This window comes from Antedon mediterranea, chromosome 3 (assembly GCF_964355755.1).
Source record: "Antedon mediterranea chromosome 3, ecAntMedi1.1, whole genome shotgun sequence".
NCBI lineage: Eukaryota > Metazoa > Echinodermata > Crinoidea > Comatulida > Antedonidae > Antedon > Antedon mediterranea.
Window position 1 is genome coordinate 12,078,885 of NC_092672.1, and position 12,500 is coordinate 12,091,384.

Here is a 12,500-nt window from a genome sequence, read left to right on the forward strand (position 1 = left end):
ATTCCTCGATGTCAAACACTGACGTACAAACCACGTCAGCCAAAAAAATCGACCAGAGTGCCATTGGTCACAACCAACCCTAGGTTGCCTCCATTACGGGCTATTTTTTTGTCACTATTGGTAATCCTTGGCCACAGTGCCTAAAGACATAAAATAAAATAAAATAAATTATTGAGAAACATATGCCCATTCTACAGTCCACAGAACGTCTCAGGACTGTTTTTCCGGAACCACCCATTATTGCACTTCGTAGACCTCCCAACCTTCGTGATATATTAGTCAGATCCAAATTTAAGAGTGAAATTAACTCTCATGACAGCCAAAATTCGGGCAGTCACCTTTGCGGCAATTCTTGCAAAACTTGTTCATTGGTTGATTCTACTGAAAAATTTGAGAGTAACCAAACTGGCCGCATTTTTCGGATAAGACAATCAATTAATTGTCTAACCAAAAACGTCATTTATCTCATATACTGTAATATTTGTGGCAAACAGTACGTCGGAGAAACAAAAAACACTCTCCGTATGAGAATGACACAACATAGATCAGCTATCAAAACATTAAAGCTTGATCAACCTGTAGCTGAACATTTTAATTCAGCTGGTCACTCGATTGCAAATTTCAGAGTTATTGCAATAGACCACGATGTCAAATGGAGCGACAAAACTCGCAAAGACAAAGAAAACCACTGGGAATTACTACTTAAAACAACAAAACCTTTTGGACTTAACATTAGGAACATACTCCCAGATCGGTAAAATTATTCCATTGACTACCAAAATTTAAGTTTCAATATTAACCACCATTTAAGCTGTTTTTTAGTCTCATTCCAAAATTGTTTATATCTCTACCAAGCTACCTTCTTTCTTTTCCACTCTTATTCAGACTCCACCCTGGCTCCCTTTGTTATATTTCTTTTATTCATGTCTACCCAGGCAGCACTTGCCAGCTTTATACTATGACGTTATCCAAATTCCTTCACTTGCACTGATGAAGGGCTAGTGTTGCCCGAAAGCTCTGCTAACTTTTCTGGCTGTTTACTTTATCGTTTTGATTTAGCTTTTCGCTTTTTATTTTTGTATCTCCATTGAGATCCAGCCACTGATACCCACAGCATTGTCATTTTTCTCAGTAATTTGCCTTTGGATTTATATATATATATATATATATATATATAAATGAAAGACGCTAGTAAATTACCAACTGAACATTTTATTGCACTACAGGCTGTTTCATGAGTATGAACTCAATCTTCATGTGCTTGGCTCTGAATGATAGTCACAAGTGAATACAAAAAGCTATAATGAAGTCTTAAGGCAAACTGTTTATGTGAACAATAGTATGCTAATTAGCAAGTACAACACATCTCTATTTCCTGGACAGTCTATTGTTAACCAAATTCTTATTATCTAAATTACTGATACTTTAGTACAAACTTTCTCCTATGTCTACATGTACTGACTAATTCGTTCCTATGATTAAGTGAGCTGGTTTCAGGCTTGCATATAATATAATACTTCTCTTGTAAGCATAGATTACACCGTTTGTTAACATTGGAATATGGTTTACACTTCTTTATTATTCGCCATTTAATGTTATACTTTATGTTATCATCTTTTAGCTTCCAGATGTACTGGCTAAGCGTTGTGCTGTTTTTGTATTTAACATTACGGAATGAACTATTGTGTGCGTTATATCTGCATTTAAACGTGTTTTCGGTTAGTCCGACATATATATATATATATATATATTCAGGGAGAAATCTTATGTAGGAGAATTTTTAGGCGGAGGTATGCACGCTTGGAGTGGCTTTCTAGTTATTATTGTTTTACTATTATTATTTACTTTTTTAGGAAGAGGATAGTGACTGTGACAGTAAGAAACAAAAATGTAAGAACGGGATATTGGGAGTGACCTTGAATTTTGATACAACATTTCCCGGACATAAGCAGCTGCTTACATTAATTAATTCAGTTATGTGATGTTTCGAGTTTCAATCATTTTCACGGCTTCATTGATTTTGTTTTAATCTCTCATCTTAGCTTGCTCTATTAAACGTACCTTTTTTTGGCAGCTGGTTTATCCCCGGACCAAATGTATTCTATTATTGAAATGAATAAAAAATAAACCATCCTGGGTGGCAATATCTAAATAATGCAGTTTAAGCTAGATGTAGCGTACGTGACACCAAGTCTAAATTAGAGGATGAGTGAGCTGTAACTACTTGGAACTCCAAACTCGCCCTATTTACATTCAGCAATGTTAATCTTTAAAGATGTATTTTCCCCCTGAAAAAAATAATTATTAAAAATTTGTGTTGAATATGCCATTTTAATTTCACCTAATAGTTATCCACTTTGACCAAAAATTGGATCGAAAAGAAAATGTATTTACGTAAAAACTGTAATTTAAAGCAAAAAAGAGTCAAATTGGCTGTAAGCTAATTGGTTTTTGGTTGAATTAAACCATATATTTTGCCATTTTATAAGTGAAACCATTAATTGTTATGGTTTTTTTTTCTACTACTTCTACTACAACTACAAAATAATCTATTCAAAGTCTGATTTTATTAATCTTTATTTTTGGAGTTTTGGAGGACAATACATCTTTAAAAGAATTATTTGACTATGTTACATCTATATCATCATTCTATTTTTACTTGAAAATGACCCTAATAACAATGTAATATTTCCAAATACAGCTCGAATGTATACCAAATGGCAGCCATGTGATCAATGGACAGTGAGGTAATGTCATCATTTGCCTCCTATAATATGATGACACTACTACATGGTCAAACGGGTCATTGCCACGTGAGATTTTCTATTGCTTCAAATATTGTGTACATGTTCTGTTATCCAGTACTTCTAACCATGAAAATGTATACCATTGCGTTCAGTGGTATGCCAAAAAACCCCAGCTTCTTATGTCAAATTATATTGGTTCTTTTCCTTTCACTATGGCCTATTATTGTACAAATGCAGCACCACACCAATTGATCTTGTTTCAAATGTTAGGTCAATGTTGACGTTTCTGAATTTGGTTTTTGTGTTAATTTTTAAAAATTCTCTTATTGTGCAAGAAGTATTTATCAATTATAATAGGGCTATGTTAAATAAGGGCATACATAGGCCTATCTTCAGGCAAAGTTGATCATACACACAACATACAATTTCGTAATTTGCATTAGGGCATTAATAAACAATAATAAAGTTTGAGTCAATTTCAAAGGTCTAGAGAGTGAACTGTTGTTGGTGATTATGAATCTTTAAATTAAATGTTTAAAAACTAATGAACTTAGATAGTTTTTGAAATGTTTCATTTTTTATCATACAGGAACCTAATCGTTTTTGGCCTATTCCTTGCTTTCATATTCTGATGGAGTAAATTCAAATAAAATCAGTATTGATATGATTATTTTCTGTATTATTATTACTAAACAAAATAATAAAAATGTACATTTGTTTGCCTATGTAATTGAAAGTAATTAATAAAATTACCATTAGGCTCTTACTTGGTTGTTATATCCTGTACACCTATAATGCTATTTGAACATTGATTTTGATTAAGAATCTAAAAACTGATAACTAAAGATGGTTTTATATGTATGGATTGAAAAATAAATCCTTTGATTAAATGACTAAAAGAAATAAATTCATGAAACCATTTTTATGCTTGTATCTTGTAATCCGTTGTTGCACTAAAAACAGTACACTAGGAATAATAATGGAATTGCAGGTGAAATTGTAAGTAACGAATACTATAGAGGGAAATAATGCGCACAGAATGCAAAAGGTTGCCTAGAATATGGCAATTCTAATGTTGAAGGCACTCGCGGCGTTCCATACATATGTTGAGCATGCACTCGCGGCGTTCCATACATATGTTGTGCATGCGCACGCAGGCTGACCCTACCCATAATGCATTCCCCATAGTAACATTTATTTTGCTTTCCAACTGCTGACTTACGTATACCTTAATACCTTAATAGTAGATAATTACGTATGTTGCCTACACTTAATGAATACGGTAGCCCAATAGTTGCTAAATAATTCAATTATGACATTAGGTGACCAGTAATATCTCTAAATATTTATATCTTTATATCGGTCCAAATTGGTTTCAACTGGAAAATTTATGTTCATATTATGAAATAAATAACAATTTCTTTTCCGTCGTTAATTAAAAATTTACGCCGGTCTCCCTAAAGACCTTTTTTCAAGCGGTCGCCCTATGACCTAAAAAACAGTTAAAATTATTCCATTGACTACCAACATTTAATATTAACCACCATTTAAGCTGTTTTTAAATTTCATTCCAACATTGTTTATATCTCTACCAAGCTACCTTCTTTGTTTTCTACTCTTATTCAGTTTCCACGCCACGCCACGCACCACCCCCCTATCTCCCTTTGTTGTATTTCTTTTATTCCTGTCCACCCAGGCAGCACTTGCCAGTTCTTATGCTATGACGTTATCCAAATTTCTTCACTTGCACTGTTGAAGGGCTAGTGTTGCCGGAAAGTTCTGCTAATTTTCTGGCTGTTTTACTTTATTGTTTTGATTTAGCTTTTCGCTTTTTTTTTTGTTGTATCTCATTGAGATCCTGCCACTGATCAGGGGTGGCGCCAGGATCTTCCCGACGCGGGGGCTACATTCCCCGGCGAGGGGGCTATGCGAGCGAAGCGAGCATCACTAGGCTGGGGGCCAGGGGCCGCCAGCGATTTTTTTTTTCGTACATAAGTTGGGGACCCCTCATGAAACGTCACAGAATAAACATGAATAATTCATCAGTTAAATTTGTTGTTCCGTGTGCACCCAAGCGTATAGCAACAAGAAGTGATTACACGTCACAACTGCGATACAATACTTTCCACAGTAGGCCTAGGATTCTAAGTCAATTCACGTGATTGCCTTCGCGCACTCTTCTTCACACAAAATGTGTCGAGTCGAGGCTAATCGACAGCTAGGCAAGACATTAAACTAAGTAGTAATTCATTGGACATAGCCCAAAGAAAGCTTAGACCCACAAGAATAAAGAATGTGTATAATTTGTGTGCTGTATTTTTTTAATTCTGCTATTTTATTATCAAACAATATGCATGTACTCAAAGGAACTTTAAAAATGCGCGTATATGTGAACACATGAGATGGGAAGATTTGACCCACGAGAAAAAAAAATGTATTTTTGTGTAATGTTTATTGTTTAATTTTGCTGACTTATTACTCGGATTGTGTCATACGAAAGATAGTGTAACTATCTTTGGTCATACCTAACACACACACGTCACACACACCCACACAGCTACTACTAGAATAGACATGGGTTTAGAGACTAAATTAGGCCTAATAGTATTAATAGAAACTAAAATTTTAACACGTAATTCTTAAGTAATAAATTATATTAAAAACACCATAAACTAAAGGCTGATTATTTCGACAATCCACACAAAACGCCGCTATTCTTCTATGAAATCGCACGCCGCAACAACAGCGGAGATAGGCCTAGAATCGTACCGCACTTGTGTAATCACTTCTTGTTGCTATACGCTTGGGTGCACACGGAACAAGAAAATTTAACTAATGAATTATTCATGTCTATTTTGTGACGTTTCATGAGGGGGTCCCCAACTTATGTACGAAAAAAAAAATCGCGGGCCGCCAAGGGCCCCCGGTGGGGGTCCAGGGGGCGAAGCCCCCGTAAGCAACGCGTTCTAGCGTCATTTGAGGTCATTTTAATCAGATTTAGGGTAGCCACTTTTTCCATTTTTTATAATGCATAAATAAAATACTGCGTGCAAAAAAACGATGCGCGATGACTGTTTCAATCTATATTTTTCAATTTAAAAAATAAAAGTTCAAAGAAAATTTAGAAAAATAGAGTTGGAGGTCCCGGAAATTGGACTTATTATACTTCAAAACATGAAACAAAATATATAAGTCCCTATCAAGGTTGTGACTGAGCTAAGAAATGTTTGAAAAATAGAGATGTTAGGTCCCGGAAAATGCACTTCTTGTACTTCGAAATATGACCAGCTTTATTGTTGAGCTAAGAAACTGTTTAAAACTAGAGCTGCAGGTCTTCAAAAAATTGCATTTTATACTTCGGAAACATCAGGCCTAGAGGCTTAAAAAACGCAAGCGTAGACCTTTTTCAGTCGGGAAATAAGTGTATTCCTCCCAAGTGTATGCGTGCGTACCATCTGGACTTCCGAGTGGTGAGAAATTCATGACATACAGGACATTGAAAATGTAATAACTTAGCTATAATAAGATGTTGGCAAATGGCATGTTTTTTTGTTTAGTAATGGATGAAAAATTTATTTTAGGTGCCCCACGGTACAGAATGTTACTTGTAAATTAAAAAAATTGGTGAACATACGAACAATTAACATAATTCGTTTTTGCTGTAGTGTAGCGTACGTCGACGCAGTACACGACGTAACCGTCAGTAAACTTCGCCTGGAAAATAACTACAGTACACATTTTTGGTCCCTGGATGGAACATGATATCACGCGTCTCGACCCAACGTTGAACGATTCGTACAAAGCGATACCGCCAGACAAGTGCGAACCTAGCTATTGTTTAGTAGTAAGTTAGATCGCTGGCAATAATGAGTGCATATAAAGTGCATACTATCACTCTGACGTACTCTCTCACGGTCAATGAAATGTCACGGTTTTCTAGGCGCTGAAGCTAGCTACGAAGTGAACGCGAACGCTTTTTACTGTATATTATATTTCCCGACAAAAAGTACCCGTGTTTCCTTCGGTAACCGTCGGTAAACTTCGCCTGGAAAATAACTACATTACACATTTTGGTCCCTGGATGGAACTTGATATCACGCGTCTCACCCAACGTTGAACGATTCGTACAAAGGGATACCGCCAGACAAGTGCGTACCTAGCTAATGTTTAGTAGTAAGTTACATCGCTGGCAATAAATGAATGCATAAAAGTGCATAATAGCCCTCTGACGTACTCTCACGGTCAATGGAACGTCGTGGTTTTCTAGGCGCTGAAGCTATATGAAGTGAACGCGAACGTTTTTTACTGTATATTATATTCCCCGACAAAAAGTACCCGTGCTCCCCGACGAGGGGGCTAGAGCCCCCGTAGCCCATCCCCCCCCCCCCCTTCCCCCCGCTGGCGCCACCACTGCCACTGATACCCTCTCTTTGAAGATCCCGCTTTGTGAATAAAATGGTCTCTGGTGCACGTGCGTACAATTGAGGGACTAGTGCTGTCCCACCACCGTACCACGCCGAAAGTGCTAAAGTCGCTATCCAATCGAGTTTGAACAATACCATGAAAGCCCCAGTGCTCTAATGGTCAAACGGCTTTTTCGCATTCGCACAAATTTCCTAATCTTTACCGTTTCAGATTAATTCATTGAATTTCAGTACATCACAAAAGAGACAATATAAATAATCATAAAAAAATAATCTAGGATCCACCTACAATACCAAAACCAATTATGTTTTTATTTAACAATATTGAAGGTGGACTCTAACCTTACGGTTTTGATTAGGGAGGTTTCGCAACCTTATGAATACGATAACGAAAACGGATACGTCACAAATTTGTGAAACTTTTAAGCTGATCCCCATTTTAATATTCGTAAAGCGTATTCGTGTTGACGAATATCACTAGTCATATTCGTAACTAAAAAACGAGTATAGTTTTTATCTATTTTGCTACTTAATTAGTTGTTGTTTTATATTTTATTCATTGGATTTGATAATGACCCCATGATGGAGTCGAAACGTCGTTCTCTTTTAAGCGTTATTTTTATATTATGTATTTACAATAAACGTACCCTCATTCGTAATTTGAAACGCGATGACCAGCTTCACTTGTTCAGGAGACTTGAACAGTGTAGCAAGAAATTAGTAAGTTGTGAAACGTCAATTGAATTTCTTCAATTATGTCAAAACCTTGGACTCACTCCGACATTTGCCAAAGTGGATCAGGAAAAGTCAAAGAGATGGAGCAATTCTGCTAAATTCTTTGAGAAAAATGTAATATCGGAAGAGCTGAAAGCAAAGCTGAAACTTCTTAGTAATCTCAGAAAAGAAATAAATACTATTTACACAAAAATCAGAAGTCAATGTTGGTCATTTCGTTATCTCGCTATTCTTCAGACTATGACCAAGCTACGCTGTAATCAGTATGGAGCAGAAATGAATGGACATTCTAAGAAAATCGCAAACCTAATGTACAGAGGTAAGAATGTGGATGAACACATCATTAATATATCATCATATAGACTATCGTTCTTTCAAAAGCTAGCGCTCAGCCGTGGCTTACAATTTGCTTACCCTCACCGAGTTTCATCCATGGAAATTAAAGCAAATTTCGAGAAAGCGTACTGGAAGCTGGAGCCTAAAATTGTTGGTGAGGAAACTAAAGAATTAACAGCAGTTACTCTAAAGTCTATCGCACTTAATTATATAGAAAGGAAAGGACCATCCTCACCAAAAGCCTTAACAAGAGCGCTTGGCCAATTAAAGAAGAGAGGTGATATAAACATCACAAAGCCAGACAAAGGATCAGGAGTAGTCATGGATAGAAGTGAGTATGAACATTTATTATGTGAAGCATCGGTCAACAATGTTTCCAAATTTATACCAATCTCTACTGAACAACCAAGAACAAGAGGAAGCCAATGACACATTACCATCCACTCCTGAAAAAGGAGAAAGATATGATTTCAACGGTTCATAAAATTCTTCCAAAAGAAATTGCTAAATCAATTTGTCAAACCGGATCAAGGTTAGCTCATTTGTATGGATTGCTTAAAACACACAAAGAAAAGTTATCTATGAGACTAATCTTGTCAGCAACAGGTACCTACAATTATAAATTAGCTCAGTGGCTGGATGAGAAGTTGAAACCGCTATCCCAGAACGCATATACAATAGATGATGTATTTAGCTTTGCAGCTGATATACGCTCCACCGTTATAAATGCTAGTGATATTTTGGTATCATATGATGTCTCGTCCTTATTCACAAATGTTCCTTTAACCGAGACAATTCAAATTATTGCTGATAAAGCATTTACTAACAACTGGTTCAATGATGATTATGGACTAAACTTAGATAAGGACGATTTAATTGTACTCCTCAATATAGCAACGAAAGATCAGCTATTCCAATTTAATGGTAACTTGTATGAACAGGTTGATGGAGTTGCAATGGGATCACATCTAGGGCCCCTTATGGCAAATGTATTTATGTGCCACATCGAGGAACGCCTTGAATCTACGAACCACATGCCCAAATACTACAAACGTATACGTATTTCTTTTTTTAAAACTACTTCTTTTAAACATAGCATTAAGTTCACTGGTCCTAAATTCTGGGAAAACGTACCAGTTAATATAAAAAGTGCTTTGTCTAAGAAGAGTTTTTCTTTTAAATTGAAACGGCACCTCTTATCTAGTTATGTTTAATTATCCTTTCACTCATTGTAGTTTTGATATTTAGTCTTTTCGGTACCCTGAATCTAAAAGTCTTCATTACTGTTTTTGTCCTGTTTCCGGTTCCCGTGTTGTCCTGTTTTTTTTTTTTTCATTTTCTATGGGCTGCCTTATACAAGCTTTGCTTTTTAGGAATGTTGCCCCTCTTATTTTAATAATTTTTACTGTTAAGTTTTATTTTCTATGAAAGACAAGAGAAATAAATGTTACTTTGATTTGATTGATGACACACTAGTATTCATGCCAAATCTAGAAGCAGCCAATGAATGTTTAGCTTTACTTAACACAACCCATCCTGCGATAGCGTTCACAATGGAAACTGCCGTGAACAATTCAATCCCTTTCCTAGGAATGCTGATAACCAAAGATTTGGAAAAATTGCACACACGGGTTTATAGAAAGCCAACAGACACAGGCTTATTGCTACACTACAATACTCACGTTGACAACAAGTATAAAAGGTCACTTGTTATAACTATGTTCAATCGGGCTTACAAACTACCGTCGACCCACCAGCTTTTTAATGATGAATGTGAAATTCTAAGGAAGATTTTTAAGCGTCTGAAATATCCAGATGAACTAATAACAACAACCATACAGAACGTTAAACCAGCAGAGAGCAATAACAACACTGCAGAAGGTGAAACAGATTTATCCGAAATACCAGTACGAATCATCCTGCCATTCAAAGACCAGAAATCTGCGAACTCCGTCAAGCGACAACTATGCCAACTAAGTCACAAGATAAACAAAAACATTGTCCCTGTATTCATAAGTAAAAAAGTTAAAGATAACATTAGGAAAGTCGAAAAGAAACCTACTATTATAAGTCAACAATGTGTTGTGTATAAATTTAAATGTGACTTGTGCGATGCAAGTTATGTTGGATATACATGCCGACACCTCTACCAACGCATTGTTGAACATAGTAGATACTTAATAGGACAGCATTTGAAGGATCATAACGTGATTGTTAATCCAAGTAAAATTAATTCATGTTTTAGTATACTTAGGAAATGCAAAAACCAATTTGACTGTCTTATCTATGAAATGTTGTATATAAGACAATTAAAACCTAGTCTGAATAAACAAAGTGACTCTGTAAAAGCTAAGCTTTTCATTTGACAGGATGTTAGACAATAGGTATTTTGTTATTTAAACTATGACCCTTGGCTTGTTACTTGACTGTCATACAGATAGACCCGGGTTCAATTCCCGACAACTCCCAGTCCACTCAGCTGTAAATGAGTACCTGGTTGAAAATACTAGGGAGAAAAAGGCGGCGTGGAAAGGAACTGGCCACCCTACCACATAATGCCGAGGCTTAGTACAATGAGCTCCTAACAGCTCATTCCCCTACGTTCAGAGAACACGGGACTCACCTTTACCTTTTTACCCTTGGCTTGTGCTACCTTATTAGTTGTTGTTTAATAATTTATTCATTGGACTTGATAATGACCCCATGATGGAGTCGAAACACCGTTCTCTTTTAAGCGTTATTTTTATATTATGTATTTACAATAAACGTACCCTCATTCGTAGTTTACTAAAGTTATTTACTAAAATGCCAGGTCAATTTTGATAAATAGCAGTTTTTAAAGTCCTCACTCGCTTTGATGTTACGCTAGGCCTAGGCAGCCAAGCAAAACGTACCTGCGCTTCGCTTAAATTTACCGCAGTCATGCGAAACAGATTTTTACTGGCTTACGAAAACGAATACGTGTGCGTGACGTATCCGTTTTCGTTATCAGATTCGTAAGATTTGGAAACCACTCTATTATTCTAAACTTCTTATTTTCAAACTTTTGCATTCCTCTCATTCATCTCATTCATTTTTGGTGAAAAGGAGGGTATTTTATAATATTCTTCCCCTGAGTTTATAGTCTCTCTACCCGAACACGAACAGAATAGAATAATAACTACTGTCACAACTAGGTTTTTAATCAATATACTTATAACAGAGCATAATAAAAGTTGGACGAACCCACACAAAAAAAAACATTGAAGAATAAAAGAAAATATTCAAAATAATCAGTAGCCTAGTAATTAGTATTGATTTTAAATCATGCTATTACCTTATCTTTTAATGTAACCGATGCACCATGGGTTAATAGACTGTTCACTACCTCTGACTTACAATTGGAATTGGCCAAGTATGATCTTAGAAGTGTTTCACCATTCTGAAAAAAAAATAAGATTAGTCTTACGACATCAAATGGAATTTATCGATATAAAACCAAAAATAATGGGTTTGCAACAAATGATGTAATTAATGTGTATTTATTACTGCGCTTAATGAAGAAAGGACAGCGAATGAGGCACAGGCTGGTAAATAGGGTAGAAACGGTAGTACAAGTACATGTACAACACAATGAAGATAGTTTGGTAGATATAAACTGTAAATAGCAAAAAAATGTGATTAGATATGGACCGTAACAATTTGGCAAGGTATAACATTAACGTTTAAAAAATTGATATTTAGATGAAATAAAATATATAACCATTTTGTGATTTCTTGAACGAGAAATAAAAGAGGTAGAAAAAAAAGAAAAAAAAGTTTCAAGATGATTTAAACGAATTTTGTAATAAATATACTTACATAGTTAGGGATAGATCACTAAGCATGTTACCAGATTTACTTACTTGGTGCACTGATTATTTAAAAAAAATAATGTAAAGGAGTATAATAGAGGGAAAAGATGATTTCACTGGTCAAACAATTGTTTAAAATATAATAGTAAGAAAATGAAAAAATAAATTAATAATGAATTATTATGAAAAGTTAAAAAATAACGTCAGTTGTACTACATTATACAATATTACATTAATAGTAAGTACAATACATTGTAAATGAACAAGTGGGTCGAAAAAAAAGTAGGAATGGAGAACTAAATAACAACTCAAATGGTGATTAATATTAAAACTTACTGTAACTTTGGGAAGTTTGGTTTAACACATACGGTAGGTAAATATATGAGTCCTTTGAGAATAAACTTGCAATACTTTGACAATACTGT

At 35.4% G+C, this 12,500-nt stretch overlaps 2 protein-coding genes across 2 annotated transcripts in view; one reads left to right on the plus strand and one right to left on the minus strand.

Moving 5' to 3' along the window:
* Positions 1-8,667: 8,667 nt before the first annotated feature.
* LOC140044033 (uncharacterized) lies at positions 8,668-10,608 on the plus strand. Its single transcript, XM_072088514.1, has 2 exons — positions 8,668-9,301; positions 9,719-10,608. The coding sequence occupies exons 1-2, from the start codon at positions 8,668-8,670 to the stop codon at positions 10,606-10,608; spliced, it is 1,524 nt and encodes a 507-aa protein (XP_071944615.1).
* A 938-nt stretch (positions 10,609-11,546) lies between these two features.
* Positions 11,547-12,500, minus strand: part of LOC140044034 (uncharacterized) — a 33,891-nt gene continuing 32,937 nt past the window's right edge. The window contains exon 7 of the mRNA XM_072088515.1: positions 11,547-11,663. Coding sequence (XP_071944616.1) covers positions 11,547-11,663 — 117 coding nt within the window. The remainder of the gene's footprint in view (positions 11,664-12,500) is intronic.

What these genes read in the sequence shown, in the direction of transcription:
- LOC140044033 (XM_072088514.1), top strand. Translation starts at nt 8,668, where the DNA reads ATGACACATTACCATCCACTCCTGAAAAAGGAGAAAGATATGATTTCA. An exon ending in CAAATACTACAAACGTATAC is followed by an intron (nt 9,302 to 9,718) that starts GTATTTCTTTTT and finishes ATGACACACTAG; the next exon opens with TATTCATGCCAAATCTAGAA.